The sequence below is a fragment of the Passer domesticus genome, chromosome 7, assembly GCF_036417665.1.
Source record: "Passer domesticus isolate bPasDom1 chromosome 7, bPasDom1.hap1, whole genome shotgun sequence".
Taxonomy (NCBI): domain Eukaryota; kingdom Metazoa; phylum Chordata; class Aves; order Passeriformes; family Passeridae; genus Passer; species Passer domesticus.
This window is the reverse complement of record NC_087480.1, coordinates 51374234-51391979: the sequence shown is the minus strand read 5'-3', so window position 1 is coordinate 51391979 and position 17746 is coordinate 51374234. Positions and strand designations below refer to the sequence as shown.

General features: G+C 38.5%; 1 protein-coding gene across 9 annotated transcripts in view; it reads left to right on the top strand.

The window, feature by feature from the left end:
* The window catches only part of ST6GALNAC3 (ST6 N-acetylgalactosaminide alpha-2,6-sialyltransferase 3), a 235656-nt gene that overhangs the window by 146817 nt on the left and 71093 nt on the right, over positions 1-17746 (top strand). For all 9 annotated transcript variants that reach the window (XM_064428593.1, XM_064428594.1, XM_064428586.1 and 6 more), the window contains exon 3: positions 12524-12933. In XM_064428593.1, the coding sequence (XP_064284663.1) occupies positions 12575-12933 (359 nt within the window). In that variant the 5' untranslated portion in view covers positions 12524-12574. The remainder of the gene's footprint in view (positions 1-12523; positions 12934-17746) is intronic.

Here is a 17746-nt window from a genome sequence, read left to right as displayed (position 1 = left end):
TCTTTTGAAAAATGGGGTCTGCAGGATTTTTGCAAGGGTCTTGTGACAGAGTCAGCAATTGTTTTGCTGCTACAGTGATGTTATTCCAAGAGGAGGGGATAAATACAGTGTTTACCTATGATACACTTTTTCAAAATTGATTTTCAGTAGTCTGCATTTTGTAGCCACTATAGTTCTCCTGTTTTATAGATGGAATTTTGAAGGTCTGATGGTATGGGAGTTTTCCCAATTTTTCTGGAATGTAATGTGCATTTGATTTCATAGAACATACCTCTCCTCCTCATTCCTCTCCATTGTCTCAGCCTGTGAAGATACTGTTTACTGCTCAGTGGACACTAGCACATGGCAGCAGTTTAGATTTCTGTTCTGAAAAAGACCTATTCATTCTAGATCAGTGGGGTTTTTTCTTTCTTTTTATCTCTCTTCTCCCTGGAGTCCAGTTGAGCCAGCTCTTCTAAATCCCAGCCATGTTCCAGTCCTGGTGAAAAAAGCACCACTGTTAGTTAGTGGAGCTACAAGGAGTAACAGGAACTACCAGCACTGGTCTCCAGGTATGGCATGGTGTTTACCACCTTCAATTCACAGCTAGCAGCCTTAGAAAGTAGATCTACGAGGAGGACTCAATAAACTTAGCTTTCCCTACCAACACCTACAAAGTAATGCTCTATTGGATGCAACCATTTTAGCAGTGAACACATGCCAGGAGGGAAATTGCACCATGTTCCCTGCCCATACCCTGTGCCACAACCAGCTGGAATGAACCTGTGGTCATTCTGGATTCCAGTCTTGTAGCTGTGCCTAATAATATTTTATCTGGAACAAGATTTATTAGGTGTCGGTTCTGTGCAGGATTCTCATAGGACATTCAGATCAAATCTTTAGCCCATTTTCATTTCAGGAATGTTTCTCTCTCCTGCTGTATTTTGTATGATTTTGTGTGTGACAGGCACTGTAAAGAACCAAGAACAGAGAAGAAAAAAAAGAGAATAATTTTGCACTAATTATTCAATTTTCAATATTTTCTTGTCTTTTTGAGTTCTTTTATTTCTAAAAAAGTTCCCCAGGACATTGAATAGTCCTCATTATTAAAAATGTGTGCTGTCTTTTTCATTAAAATTCATTGAGCTTCCTCTTGGTTCTTCATAGTGATAGAACTATAGAATTACTGAAAAAAGTATGTTGGAAATAACCTCTGGAGACCATCTTGTCCAATATCAACTATAAATAGGACTAACATCAAGGTTAGGTCAGGTCTCTGCCTCTTCAGGCTTTGAAAATCTCTAGGAACAAAGACTCCTTTGGGCACCCGTTTCAAAGCTTAATTGCCCTCTGTCATAAAAGTGCTTTCCTTGAAAAAAGAATTCTTTTTTAATGGGTGTGTATATATATATATATATATATATATATATATATATAGTACCTCAGGTTTTTTTTCCTAGCTCATCTGCCTTGGTCTTTTGTAGCCATGAGAACACTGTGAATGTCTGACACCATGTATGATGGGTAGCTGAACACAGACACACACAAACTTCTTCATGCTGCATCTATAATTCTAGTTGTATGACTCAGAGAGAGGGGATGCCAAAACTTGCACATTTGGTTTGTAAATATTTTCTTAGAGTAAAATTAATACGTAATCTAGGCCCTCCATCTCCCTCGCTTGCTCCTTTTGATGTTAATACATATGTACATGTATGCGCTTTTTTAAAGCAGCTAAGCAAACGAGAACATAGAGCTAATGTTGAGTGTGGAAAAGTTTTCCCTTGGATACTGTTCATAGAAATGAAGAAATGTTATTTCTATACTTTCCTCAGCATAGGCTGTAACCTGGACACCTGTTCATTTCCTTTGGATGGTTATTTTATAATTATTTGACTTCAGTTGATATTTTTTTCTTACTCAGCTGCATCCCCAAGTCCCTCACACCAGCCTTGTGGCAGTGAGGTGGAGCTTCCCCTCACAGTTCCCAGTATGCTGGTGGGAGCTGTTGATAGCTTGAGGTGCAGCAGAGCCTGCAGTGTGGAGCAGCATTTCTCCAGAAGGAGGACAAAAGGAGAGGCACAACTTGTTTGCTTGGAAGGCAGTTCTCAGTATTCCATGATCTCTTCTCTTTCTAGGCCCTCAGCTGAGATGTATTTTGCCATATTCATAGTGCCAGCAAGCCACAGCAGGCTGGTGCTCTCAGAGGGCTCTGATTTTCTGTCTCGAGTTGCTCTCCCCAAGAACCTGTTTTGTCAGAACCCTGGTAGTCATTGCTGTGTCAGTGTGAGTTACAGAGCCACTGATGAGCTTAGGTGTTGACCTTTACCATCGCTTTTCAAGTTTCAAAGATCCTGCTGTCATCACAGTCCTTGGAAACATTAGGAATCACAAGCTACATTAAAGCAAACAGTGTAAAAGAACAAAACAAAAAAAACCTACACAAGCTCTGTGCTCTCAAAAGCAGAGTGGAAATGTAGAATCTGATGCCAGCGTGGAAGCCAACACGGCCTCCAAGGCTTGCATCCCAGACATGGACTTGGGGCAGGAAATAGTTTCAGTAAGGACCAGGGAAGCCCATCCAGCCCAGAACATCAGTATGTGTGCTCACACATGGAGAAGCAGCCTTGTGTTCTGGCTAGGTAACTTACATCAAGAAAGAATTCTGCATCCTTTTCATGGGTTGAAGCTGAATCACAGCTGAAAGGCCTCTGCTGCTGGCCAAGCAAAGGAGTAGCACCATGATTTTGTAATCTTGTCCTCCATGAACTGCAAACGTAAATTTCTGTTCCTAAAATTCCTATGTTAGGTGGAATCTCCATGAAGTCTTCAGTCCTGTCAGTGGGAGTTTTAATTGTAATGCAGGCAATGAATGTGCCATAGATTTACCCAGAAAGTCAGTGTATAGGTATGTTGCAGTGGTATTTTTCTTCTGAAGATGTATGAAGGACTAATAATTAATTTCTCTTTTAAAAATTTAAATTATAGGTAGAAGAGCTATATGATTATAAATACCCATTTTGGAAGTAGTGTTGTTTGTATCTTGCAACTGTCACTGTCAGGCCAGACTATGCAGTGGAGAAAAGATTGATAGGATTTATTATTTTCATCTTTTAATAAGATTTTGTTTTGCAATTGCTTCTAGCATGTTTCACCTCATAACTGACACATCATTTGTGTGTGTGTGTGTTACTCGGCACCTCGGGCCTTGGTTTGGTTCCGAGCTCTGTGCTGAGGATGCACAGACCTGCACGAGCCCTTGACTTCAGTAAGATTTGGCAGAGGCCACTGAGCTCAGGGGCTTTTCTCCAGGAAAGGCTTTAAGTGAGGAGCAAATGGGGCTGTTTGGGATGTGGCAGGAGCAGAAGCTGCACTGCCAAGCTCCATGGGTAAGGAGAACTGACAGAAGGGTCTTTCCATTATTTACAAGTCACTTAACCCCAGTGGTTTCTACTTGAGGTTCTGCTTATTGAGTTACTGCAGGTGTTGTTAGCCCATGATTGAAACTGTTGTCTGTGTGAAATCTGCACTGATTAAAAGGTGCTTAGTGGACATATGCACCAAGGCAGTGATGCAAAAGCAATCAGAAGAGAGTATATGTACAGTGATTCTTTTTCTTTTGAAACAGACCTTTAACTTCAAAGTTTTACATAATGAAGGTATGCTTTAATAGCTTTCTTTAATGACTTAAGAAAACGTAAAACACATCTGCCTAATAATTAAACAGAACTTTCTAATAAATTTTTAAATTTTTGTCCTAGTGTTAGAAATTGCCATAGTGTTTTGAAAAAATTGCCATTTTGTCCATAATGTTTGAAATTTCAGGCGTCTGACAAAATGATGATTTTATCCTGTATCTTTCTGAAATGGAAATGATTTTATGATTTTAAAATAGAAGATATTTCAAACAATTAAATTTTTGGACTTAGACTTTCTAAGTGAAATTTTAACCTGAAATTAAATTGTTAGAGAAAATTTTACACATTTTTTACAGATGACGGTCGTAGGGTGGTATTGCAAATATTGCCAATGTACCAGTGAAAGCAAATGAATGTGTCCAGCACTGTGTATTCTCTTTTAGATAAGGCATCCTGCAATTAAAAACACTGGACTTAGAAAGCTTCTTAAAGCTTATTTTGTCAAATGAAAAATGCCACTGGTTTTAATGCTATTGTAATAAACCTTATTCTTATTCCTGGCATGGATATTATAATTCTTTTAATTTTGGGAAAAAATGGATAATTAGCATTTTAGCTTATCACTTTTCTTCCATGCATACAAATAATTTGTCAGATAGACCACCAAGAGAGACAAAATTAAATAATAGGTCTAGACAGCATGGAACCAAAATAAATTAGAGGTTAGGCTTCCAGCCTGTTAGGTGGGTTTTCATGGGAAGGAGGGAGGAGGGGTTAATACAAGGAAGTTTCTCTGACAGTTTTTGCTGCCTACCTTGATATTATTTCCCCATATTAAATCCCAAATAAGTTGACCTGAAATAAGATGTAAACTTCATATTAGAAGTACCCTAGTTTATTTGAGTCTAATTTTTTCAAATGTATTTAGATTAGAGGCCTTACAGGCATTACTGTATCTGTGATGCAGCCAACTAAGTTCCTAGATAATGGTCCATGATTAATGGTGAGTGCTGATAATAGGAGGTTATTAGAGAAAGTAAACTTGGAACAAATCTGCTGTATGCATTATATACTTTACCGCCATCTGCGGGTATTTATAATAAATACAAATTAAAGTCAGCGGTTAGAACAACTCATGTTTTCCATATGTGACAGAGAATTCCTTAGACATAGTCTTCCAGTAGGCATCTTCGCTGTAGGAATTCCCATTAATTTTTTTGCAGAGATACTTACTATTACTTGCAAAGGAAAAAACAGTTTTTGTGGGTAGAGTTCTTTTGGCCTTGGTTGCTGTCAAGGATGTCTTTCTAGAGTCCACTCTGTGAGGAGGGATTATGTGTTGCATGTTACCTCTGCTCTGCTGCCACATATGCTATTGGGTGTGAAAAATTGTTTTTGTCCTTTTGTGCTGAGATTCATTCACTATGCAGCCTGTGTGCTAACAGGACATTCCTCCCTTTTACATCTCCTTGAGTTGTGACATTTTACCTCCTGGTGGTTTGTATTGTTTGCTGAGCAAACATGTCTGTATAGAGAAGAAACAATTGTTATCTTCCTTATTACTGAACGTAAAAAGCAGAAAAGAAATCTGATACAGACAGAAAATTGCAGAAGATAAATTAGAGCTAAATATTATGATACCAATAACCTGCTGAATCAAGTGACATGTTTTGTGGGTAGCAAATGTACTCTTTTGCAAGTACAGCTCTGCAGCAGCGTGACAGAAGGGTGCCATTGTGAGGATCAGCTTGTGTTGTGCTCTGAGTTGTTTATGCTGTTTGATGGACAGTGTCTGGTTTACATGGTGCTTTTCCAGTAACTTTTGTGCACAAAATTCAAGAGTCATCACGTAGTACTGAGGGCAGGTGAACAATGTGGTGGATGTTAAGATAAATGACTTACTGGATTCAGCATTCAGCAAGCACTATTTGGTTGGAAGAATTCCCAGCTTTTGAACTATTACAAAGTCATGATATTTTAAAGCCTGCGTGTTTGTAAATGGGTGATAGATGAAGTGTCACAAACATTCTGGTTATTTATGGTCATCAGCTGAACCTCTGGGATGAAGTCAGGAATACTCTAGAACTAATGTTGTTTGTTTGGTTGTCTATTTTGTTCAGATGTGAAGCTAATTTTTTTCATAGGCTGTTTTTCAGAGTGAATGCTGTTTTAATGGCTTCTTCGTGAACTTGTCTGTGTAGGGTGTGCATGATGGAGTTTGCCTCTGCTCCATAACAATTCAGTCCTCAGCAGTGTTTGACAGGAGCATTTCCACATATGTTCTTGGGTGTACTTGTCTCTTTATGCTATTTTTTTAATATATATATGCCAGAGAGTATTCTGCTTTTCTTCCAGTTCAGAGGTGTTCATTATGTGAATATGAAGGTGCAGACATCTGCATGCCCAGGGATGTCAGGGTTTCTGGTTACCTACAAACTATAGTACTGTATGCTGGACTGAGCATATCCATTTTCATCTGTTTTCTACTTGTGCAGTTGGCAGTGTAAAGGACAAAATCTTTTCTCTCTGCCTATTAATTCCTATGCTATTTGATTGACGTGTCTGATTAAGTCTTCTTCACAACGGTTAGTTTGAGTCAGGAGTTTTGGTTCTTCTTTGCTGGATTGCATTCCCAAACATCATGGTTTATCTTCTCAGCTGTATATATCAGGTTTTTTCTCAAATCGTTCTTCCCCTTACGTGTTTCCTTTTTAACACTAAACTACATTCTACTCTTTCATAGGTGTCTGAAATTTTTCCTGTTCTCTCTTCTCTTTTGTGTGGTCTTTCCATTTATTTCCTCCCCCTTCTGTGACATTCATGTAAATAAGAGCACGTCCCTTCTGCCATCCTGCCTAGGGGCAGGGCAGTTTGCCAGGCACCTGAGACACAAACGAAAATGGGTCTTATGCAGACTGACTGAGAGTGCACATGCAGGACAGGTCTTCACATCCTTCAGGAAATGCCTTAGGGCAAAACTTTCTTCACCTGCCTCTCTCTCAGTGCCCTAAGTCCTTCAGAGCTGTTGACCATCAGTCCTCCAGAGCTCTGCCTCTCCCGGGTGTTTCTGTTGTACTTGAAACCCTGAATCTGGCAGCTTCCCTCCTCCATTAACCCTCCATGCAGAGGCAGAACAATTTCTCCTGTTCTTATTTGCTCCCTGCCACCTTTGTATTTTTAAGCCTTTTTTACCAATAGAGCTATCAAGATTGTTCCAATAGTTTATTATTCCAGAAGAAAATACTAGTGTAGGCTTATTTAAAAGGTGTCAGTTTCCATAAAGGTTCAGCTGGAAATCAGGAAAAATGAAAAAGTGAAAGGGACTGTTTTGTTAATGTGAGCTCCCATTCTTTTGCCTTTTCATAATAAAGCAAAATGTTCAATTGGGGGAGCATTTTAACTCTATTTTAGAAAATTACATAAATACAATTTTTGAAAAATAGAAAGTTAAGATATTTTGATCAAGCTGGACATGGCTTTTATTAAATTTTAGTAAATTTTGTTTTATGAGATTATCATGAGATGTGTGATCTTTGACTTCTCAATTTTTGCCTTATAATAAAGTAGTGGAAAATGCCTAAAATGCATAACAAGACCTGGTTTTATTCTTTATAGGTTATATACTCAGGATTTTCTCACGTATATTTGAGGCATTTGGTTTTCAGCTCTTGGTATCATGAGATGTACTTAATTCTCACTTTGTTTCAAAGCTGCCTGTATTGTTCCCAATAGGAGCAGCAAAATCAACAGCATTCTGGTGAGCATTTGCTGTGCTGTGTCTTGAAAGAGGTAGGAGCTGGCATGGAGTTGTCTGGAGCCGTCTCAAAAGTGAGAAAGATGACACTGCATCACTTTGCACTGTGATTCGTTTTTGGAAGGTTTCAGTTTCTGGTTTGTTTTTTTTTTTTTTTTTTTTTTTTTTTTTTTTTTTTCTTTCTATGAGAAAGAAAACTAAAATGTTTCAAAAATACCCTTGCTGGTTGATAGTTTAGATGGGGTGGGTGACTTTGGCCCACAAGTTTCAACCTCTGCTCAAAGTCCAAGCTTCCTTTGTTTTTGTGTCTTGTTACCATTGTCATGAGGAATCCACAAGATAGTTTTTCAAGCAAAGGGCTGGTACAGCCCCTTTAAGGAGCTGTAACAAGAGCTGCAAATCAAACAGTTCTCTAACAACTGGGTCAGTGTATATAGAAAGACTTCCAAATACAGTTATTTATTCAGTCTCCTGCTGTAAGATTAGTCCCATTATGTGCCTCCTATGCACTCCCTTCCAATTCATTCAATTTAAATAAAAACTTTCTGCTAGAACTCATGTACAGTGACATTCATCTAAATAAAATATCCCAGTCACTTGAGTCTCAGGAACAGTCTTATGAAGAAGCAGATCATATTCTATTTATTTGGAAATGGGATGCATGTTGATGTTGGGCTTATCTCAAAATAATGTCAAAATGTTAAAATCTTTATGAAATCTTAGCATTAAATTTTATGAAGGCAGATGTTTGCTGGGGTGTGATACTAAGGGCTAGGACCAAAATCAACTCATGAAGGTAAAAAACCCCACAGTACTGCCATAGGGGGGAATAGGGAACAAACACAAACTCAGGGTAATCAGACCTGTCTTTTTATAATTTTTACCGTTTTTTGCTTGATGTTAGTAATATCATGTAAGTTATATACAGTGCTGTACTAATTTGGTAGTGCTTATTGGGTGAACACACAAATAGAATCTTTCTTTTCTTTTAATGTGCTGAAATTTTTCCTAGAGAAGCTTGCAAGTCTTTTCTCCCAGTCACAGGTCTGAAGAAATTGAGTAAGCGTAGATAAACCAGCTTGTTTAATCACTGAAACACAGGAAAAATTAAAATACATTTTTTGCTTCTAAAGTAGAGGAAAGCAATAAAAACAATGCCAGACGGTTAATGCCTCTCTTGTACCTTTCATTTCAAAGACCTCAAAAGAACATCAAGAAGAATAAAGGCAAAATCTATTCCCTATTGGCATCATTATAAATGTTGTATCCTCTGAAACTCTAAAGACATCCAAGAAGAGTAGAAGAATAAATGGCATTGAAATAAAGAAAGTCTCTCTGGAGCTTTGTTCAATCGGCTTTGTTAGAATTCACTCAAATAGGATGATTATAAGAAAAGATCTCATTTGTTTCAACATTAAAGGAGCAAATTAATATGTGGCAAGCTGCTAATAATTGCCTCATTATGTAGTGAATGGGCATTGCGTCCAATTTACAAAATCACAATCATATTGTTAAAGTAACAATTGAGAAAGTTTAGTCTGGGTTTCCTAACTATCTGCGTGATTAGCTGTGGGATTCAGAGTGGAACAGAGTTGGTGGTTGGAGAGAGCTCACCACCGGTCTGTTGTGCTAAGGAGCCACAAGAGAAATTCAGCTTTTCATTAGTGGAAATTCCATCTGCAGAGGTCCTGAGCTGGGTTTGGTCCAGCTGAGACCAGAGCCTGGTGTATGTCTGGTCTGTCCAGATGCTGTTCTGTGGTTCAGAGACCTGGCCTGAGATCACCCCCATGTGGATCTCAGCAGATGTCCAGGGCTGTGGCTGGGAAACTTGGTGATCCAAGATCTGTGCCATTGGGAAATCTACCCGTACAAATGGTTCTGTAGCTGGAATTTCAGTCTCGTGGTGGAGACACTGGAAATGGTGGGGGAATTGTCAAATTTGGAAAGTAAGCAATTTTCCAAATAATGAAATCCTGTGTGGAAGAGAATCATGTTTTGTGACCTACTTTAGTTGGATTTGCTTGTGACCTTTTCTAATTCTGGCTGATTTTGTTATTTAATGATTTGACCTTTGATTCTGTGAAGCCACTTCAGTGCTAAATGCAAAGATTTAATAACTAGAACTGTTTGATAAGTGACCTTTATTACACAGCTATTTCTCTTTGCTAGAGAAATGGCACTGTTTTGCGAGTTCTAATTCACAGTTTTAATTATCTTTTCTATTGTCTGTAAGCTTGCACAGGAAATGGAAAGGTCAGACATTTCATTTTCTTTACTGATTAAAATATAAGTGTTCCTCAACAGTTACAATGTATCATTCACAAAAAAGATGGGACTATTTGTCAGAACCATACCCAGCTGCTCTGCTGAGGTCTTCTACATCCTTCTGGTCAGCAACAAAATGAACAATTTTCTAGCAGCAATAATAGCCCAGCCCCCTTGCTGTTTAGAGGCGAGATAAATGTCTAAGTACATGAAAAGAGAAGAAAACCTGAATGGTTCTTAATGTTTTTGTCTTTAACTCGTGTATCTATGATGCAGGTGAATGAAGATCTTGTGAGAGGTGAACCTTGGCCTGGTTTTCAGGGTTCACAGAGGATAAGCAGTAACAACAAGGACAAGTTTCAGTGTGGTCCTGCCAGTCTGTTTCAGTCCCGCTGCTGCTGGACCATGTCTGCAGATGAGAGGGCAGCCTGGACTGCCTGGCAGACCCATTTGTATTGCATGTGGATTCATGTGTGTCACTGAAACCACCCTTCTCCTCTGTGGCACCTAGAAACCAACACCACAAAATGGTGGCCTGTCTCCACGTGGGATTCAATGAGTGAATATTGATGTGTGTTTTCTCGTATGTTGAGGGAGATATGATGCAAAAAGATGATGAAGGCAGTGGATGATTCTGGAGTCAGTGGAATATCTATCATGGGTGTCAGTCTCCTAACTCTCTCTGGGATCTCTGTTGGGAACTGTGCATATTGGGACATGTAAAATTTCTATATTGTAAAAAATATTTATTGTGAGATAGAGCTGGGAGGGGCTTAGCCTCTGACTCTGCTCAAGAAGAGCAGATTATATGTTGACCTAGTGTAGGCATGCAGTATTATGAAAGCACTTTATAAATTGGAACAAGATAAATGAATCACAACAAAAGAGCTAGAAAACCAGGGAACACAGTTGCAGGAGTGAGTGTACTCAGCTTATTCAAGCAGAGCAGTTGCACTCAGTGAATAGAAAATGTGCAATGCATTTCTAACTAAGGGGAGGAAATTCAAACAATTCCAAATTTAAGAGAGCAGCTCTATTTTAATGGAGAAGGAAGAATTTAGTGAAAAAAGCAGCTCTGAGGATGAGACAAATTTAAATGGAACCAGATTCTTGACCAAATTGGCTTTTGCTATCTAGCAGTTTCATATTCAGCATTTGTTATTTTGAAAGTTCACCCTGAAAGCTATAAATTAATCTACTGGGTCTGTAACAATTCACTTCATGCTGGAAAATGAGTTATGCTCTTGGATTTGTTTAGGTCACCCAGCCATGTCCTCATAATGTATCTTAGAGAGAATTTCTGTAAGTAAGCAGTAAACAGAAAGACTGCTGCATTCAACTGCATCTCCTGGGATTTCATCCCTGCTGTCAGAGAGCCATGCAGGACAGCTCTCTAAAACTATACCAGCTACAGAAAATGCATGGTGTTCGTAAGGGAAACATTGACAATGCTTTTGCATTCAAACAGGAATCTTTAGCTACTGATTTAGGAAAGAATGTTTTCCTGAACCAGCCACATAACGAAATCAAATCAATCAAAACAGAGAAATCAAAGCTTTGAAATTGTAAAGTTTACTGCACAAGTCATGCATGATGCACCTTAATTCAGTACAATATATGTCACCCAAAGATGTGACATTTTAGCTCTTACAGTTTGGCTTTCTTAAGATGTTTATCTCTTGTCCTTGCATTATTCTCCCTTATCAAAGAATTTGGTTTTTTGTCAGCAATTCCATCCTAGGGTTATAGTGGTCAAATGTAGGCAGGCTATTCATCTACATCAGCTAAATGAGGTGTGATTTTGAAGAGAAATAACCACAAGTCTGATCAGAAAAGCACCTAGCATCCTGTCAGAGTAAATGTCCAAAGAACGTGAAGGGAATTTTTTCGAAAAAATACTGAACTGAGGTCACTGGCTCCCAGTTGTGAGCATGACAGAGGATCAAGTCTGTTACCATACAAAAATTGTAGGTTATCTCTGACCTGGATGATAGGGTTTTTTTGATGGATCTAGTTTTCATTTGATTTCAGTTTTTAACTGAACTCTTTATACAATCCAGTTTAAATAGAGGGCATTTCCTTTTAGTCTGTAGGTACAAAACAACGAAAAGACATTTACTCTTTGACAAATGGAGCATCAGCTAGGTCCTTATATCTGTTAGATTATTTTTTCTATTTTCAATTCATACTGGAGTAATAGCACCCTAGAACATGGTCACAGAATACTGTCTTTGACTACAGTTTTCTCAGGATTAAGTTCCCAGTTCAGGTGTCACCGGTCCCTCTACCTCTCATTTTCCATGGATCATAACCTCTCTCTGGAGAGAACAACATACTCCTCTGTCCACATCTTCTTTCCAACTGCAAGATTTTCATACTATTAGATTGCTTTTTAGAGATAGATTTCACGTTCGACTTGTGTCACAAATTTGGGAACTATTCATTCAGACACAAACACGGGTAATGTACAGTTAAACTTCCAGCATTACTTTCTTCAGTAGGTTTCTTACTATTGCTGACAACACCTTGTTAAAAGAGAAGCCATTGATCTAAATATTGCCTTCCACTATTTCTTTATTTCCTTGTTTTTTTAGTGAAAAGAGTAACATTTAGAGGGAAAAAGGGAATTATTATTTGTATAGTTGACTTTGCAAGGTGGGAACAAAGGCAAAGATTGGAACTGCCTATTTCACTGAAAAGGTTTGCATTTGTAGTGGTAGAGATTTTGAGCACCTCTGACAGATAGGGATTGTGGTTTTATTTTTTTAAAAAGAAGCATTGCTATCCATTTGTTGTACTGTACCTGTTTTACTTTTAACTGAATTTTCAATCTTTATATTTTACAGAGAAAAACTTGCAATGTAAATTATTGTTTCCTGTCTTCCAGCCTCTACAACTTGACTGTGACCTCTGTGCCATTGTTTCAAACTCGGGGCAGATGGCTGGCCAGAGGGTGGGCACTGAGATAGACAAGTCCTCCTGCATATGGAGGATGAACAATGCTCCCACCAAGGGCTATGAGGAAGACGTTGGGAAGAGGACAACCGTAAGAGTGGTCTCGCACACAAGTGTGCCTCTCCTGCTCAAGAATCCCGAGTACTTTTTCAAAGAAACCAACAACACCGTTTACGTGATCTGGGGTCCTTTTCGAAACATGAGGAGGGATGGAAATGGCATTGTGTACAACATGCTGAAGAAAACTGTTGACAGCTACCCAACTGCCAAAATCTACGTGACAACGGAGAAGCGCATGAGTTACTGCGATGCGGTGTTCAAGAGGGAGACGGGAAAGGACCGGTGAGTCTTAAACGTGAGGAGCAATTATAATAATGTTTGACAAAAGATACGTGAGAAAAGTCCATGCGGGATGTCAGCTACTCAATGAGTCCTCAGATATGTTTTTAATGGATTGTTATATGGGTTTGACTGTTATAAGCACTTGATGAGGCAGCAGCTAGGCCCCATTTATCCCACCTACGCTACCTTCTGTTCATTCCATTGCTGTTGGCTTGAATCCCAAAAATATTGGACGTCTTCCTGAAATGTTTTCAAAGCTGTGTGTTGTTTTCAGCTCAATTTACTATTGATTAAATTGACATTTTATTTGAAGAGGATAATCCTACACAAACAACATTTCCAAATGCACAACCTCAGGATAATTCTGGATATTGCATTTTCTTCTCTGTTGAGATTCACTGTAGCTTTTCTTCAAACACAGACCTCAGGGTTATGCATTATTTCTGTTTCTTGGTGAAAATGGGCTATCAGACATACTGGAATAGATTTAGATTTTTACCAGTATTATGCTGAAATTCTATTTTCTATGCTTGATAATGTGTATTTATGCTACTCAAGTGAGGCTGTAAAAGGTGAAGGTGTGAGGACTGTTTGGTCTAGCATGTTCAAAGCAGAAACTGGATTTGTAGAATTAAGAACACAATTTTCAAGAATTTGTAACCAAGCTGCAAAAATTCAGGTCATCTGTGTTTTGGCATGGAAAAGCACCTGTCACACATACTCACCTGAGCTAACTAGGAAGGAGTTTCCAGATCACTGCTGTGCCTTAATATCAATTTTTAAATTATGAATCATGAATTTGAGGTTGGAAAGAACTGTCGCTATTCTGACCAAATTAAAGATACAGGTTTTCACAAATAGCTTAACATAGTCTGAATTTTTGACTTAGCTTTTGAAGTAGAAGAGCTTGTTATCTCAAACATACTTGTTTCACTATGTTATTAAACTGTCAGAACTTGGTGGCAGTTGATTTTTCCTATTTTTCAAACTGTTGGAGCATAAGGAGAAGCCTGTCCTTGTTCACCAAGTGCACATGTTGCTGCTGTGGTTCTGGAGTTGGAGGGGGCTCATATATCTCATAAAGGTGTCAAGGTTATCATGGCTCCTTTAGTTTCACTGAGCAAACTGATAACCAGAGGCTAATAAATACACAAGATCCCTTCATGACAAATGACCTTTAATAATCCAAGTCATCCTGTTTACATATTAATCAAGCTAAATATGACCATGGGTACATTATTGTATTGCTGTACATAAATTTGTTTATATTTATGAGTCAGTCAGGTCACAGCGACTTTACATTACTTCATCAAAATCCTTACTGTAAGATTAGACCTTGAAAAAATATCCTCTTTTTCCTATGAAAGAAGGATATCTCATCATTCAATGTCAAAGTGTCCTTCTCTCCAGCCTAATCCATTCCTCTTCAACAAATTAACACATCTCAGGTTTTTATAGTTACGCAATTAACACAATACAAATGCTTCTTTTCATGTAAAAAACAGATTGAACTTCTCTCAGAGCTTATAACAAAGTTCTTAAGCGATCTAATGTCAAAATGGCCCATGTTCTTTTTCCTTAAGTTTCGCATTGCAACAGCAATAAATTTTGATGAGCCTGTCTCACGGCCCTTCACGTTGTTTGTGCACGTGCGTCCCTTTGACACCAAGGGAAAGCTCACCACTTCTCACAGTGGCAACCAGGTAACATCCTTGTATCTACTGAAACTTTCATTTTTAGCCTGCTTTTCCACATCAAATACTTAGTGATGTTTTTAACATCGTTTAGTGATTTTGTCATGCAGAAACAAGGGAAATGATTGATGCATCACCAGCCAACGCTTTCTGTATCTCAAGAAAACATCTTGCAGTTCTCTAGTAATCAGGGACTTCAGTTTGGAAACTGTTTCATTTTCTGTAACATCTTCAATTTGCAGGACCTGTATTCTGTTTCTAGGGAGGGTCATGAGACTGTTATGTGGCATTTGTGGAAGCAGTAAATGGAGAGCACAGGAGATTTGTGGGTGATGAAAATACTTTCACACATTGTGCCAGGCTATTACGATGCTGAGACAGACTCAGGTTCCTCAGCCAAATATTCCTTCAGCTCCTCAGAGAAACATCAACCCTTGCTTGGAATATTAGATTGAACAGAGGTCTGGTTCGACATGTTTGCAGCAAAAATTCTGGAAGGAAACCAATTTCAACTCATTTTTAAAATGTACTGAGTGAATTGAAACTACATCTATTTTAGTGTAATCCTAAAATACTGTCTTTCTGTTCAGTGTATTCTGTAATGCATAGTAAGATTGCAGCAGATTTCTAGTCTGTCGAGCCTTTAATGAGTTTTCTGTTTCTACTTTTTGATGTACAATCTTTTTAGGCAATTAGTGGGACTTTTCAGCAGTTTCATCCTTGTGGTGCTCAAGTTTTTCAAAGATTTTGTGAGAAGCGGCTAACAGGTAGGTGCTGCAGTCACTTTTTTACTGCAGAAAAGCTCTGGTCCTGCAGTGCTGACATGGGAGCTTTATCCCTGACTTCACTGGGTGCAGCTCCAAAATCCACAGCTTCGGTAATGATGAATGATTTATTACTGGTGCATGGAAGAAACAAGAATTGCATCTGAGTAACTTTGAAGAAACAGTGTTTTTTATTTTGTAATGCATTTTTTAATTCTACAGTAGTACAAAATACCCTCTGATATGGGCTGTCCACAGTGGGTAATTAACCTTGCATGAGTGTTAAGAATCTGGGGAACATATGTTCTTTCTGAGAGTATTTGTTAGTGAAACAGTCAAGTTCAAGGTGGGGAATGCTCATCCACTTTGAATAATTGTTGTACATAAATAATATTCATTACCAGACATTCACAATTTTTCATTAATGCATTTTGCTTGGTACTTCCCTAGAGGGAGCATAAAGCTGGCAGCTTCTTCCAATACTTCACTAATGTGCTGGTGTATTATATATATATTTACTCAAGTGAAAGGATTTAAAGAGATATTAGCTAATTACTAAATGTGCCATCTTTGTATGTACCTCAATCCAGATAAGTGGTTCTAAAGCCATCAATATCTCTGCCATGCAATACAAATATAATGCAATATGATATAATAACATTTAATTGGTAGTAACAGAGAAAACTGTAGTCTTCATTAAAGCAGCAAAGCTAATTCTGGTCTGATAAAGTGTACTGAGCATCCCTAAATAGGTTTTAATTAGCTGGCACCAAAGCTTCACCACCCTTAGGGAGGGTAAAATTAATGAAAACTAGCAGCAAATAGATCAATGCTACCGGATGTTCTTGCCTTAGGTGAAGGTGATGAGAAGGAAAGGAGTGTCTTTTAAGGATCATTTAGAAAACAGTCTGCGTTAAAAGTCACTTTCAACAAGCAATGCTACAATAAATCTGTGCTGATATCAGCAGAGCAGTCTGATGTTTCCTGGACTGCAGGAAACTCCATTTGCGTTTCTCTCCATTTGTGTATCTCGGGCCAGCCCCTGGGCACTGCAGCTCCCAGTGGTGCCTGTGAGGGCTCAGCCCCACATGCCCCTGGGGGCTGGCAGGGGGCTCAGAGCCCTGTGTCCCACTGCACAGGGGAGGTGTCCAGCCCCAGCAAACAGCCAGAGCTGATGTGCTGGTGCTGCTCAAAGAAACTGTGTGTTTGTAGTCACTCTTCTTGTGAGTAACTGCTGAAAAAAGCCTGCTGGGCTCTGCTGGAGGAATGTATTCTGAGCTCCTAAAATTCCCAGTAAGAGATGTGAGGTGGTGTTTGGAAACCCAGCCAGTTTGGTAGACAGAGGGCTTTCCACATGCACTGTCTTAACTCTGACAGTGCTCATCCCATACCCAATCAGTTCAATTCAACAACATTTTTAAACATTATTAGCTACACACACACATCTTGAGGAGGCAGGTTCACTGAGCCACATTTGCAGTCAAATAACTGTTTCTGAAAGACTTCTGTCAATATCTTGGAGAATTCTGAAGAAACAAACTTGATTTTGTGCTTCTCTTCCAGAAGTTCTTAGTTTCCTTAGTTCATGCCAGATGGTGCTATGTGTTAGGTTGTGAGAAAGCTGTTTTATCATTCAAGGCAGAAAGATGTATCATTCTGATCGCTGACTTCTGCATCAAGATTCAAAATTTGGGGTTGTGTTTGAGCTGCCATTTTACTCAGTTCTGCTCACTAATTATTTATTACTTTGGTGATATACGAGATCTATATTATATCTCTGTCATTTAGAGCTAGCAAATTACATTCATCTAAGGTTTGGATTGACACTGTTAAGACAACTGCAGTCATCACAGCTTCAACCTCAGCTAATATGTGGTTTTTCATGTGTCTGACTAATCTGCATGAAGCTATAGTCTAGTAAAAATGTCATTGAAATGAATAAATGAAATTACATTCTCTGAGGTTCAAGTAGCTGCAGGTTCTATTGTTTGGTGATATTCTCTGTGAATTGAGGCAGTAAAGCTGTCAGTGTCCAGAATATTAGAGTTTTATGCTGTGTTTCTGGTTGTTGGCTTGAATGAAATACTATAGTAATGATATTTTCATTTTTGGACTTGCTTTCATATATGTATTTTCTCTATCAAAGTTATTCAGAGGAAATATAAAAGATTAGCTAGTGTTGCTTAAAATTTGCAGAAAGCAGTTTTTCCTTGAGAAGCTGTGAACATTGACACTGAGTCTGTCTCAGAAAGTTAAATTTTGGCACTTGGGAAGTATGTCCCATCAGTACTTTGTATTAATGTGATTTTAAAAAAAGAAATTTCTGGTAGATGAGTAAAAGTTAATTTCATTTTG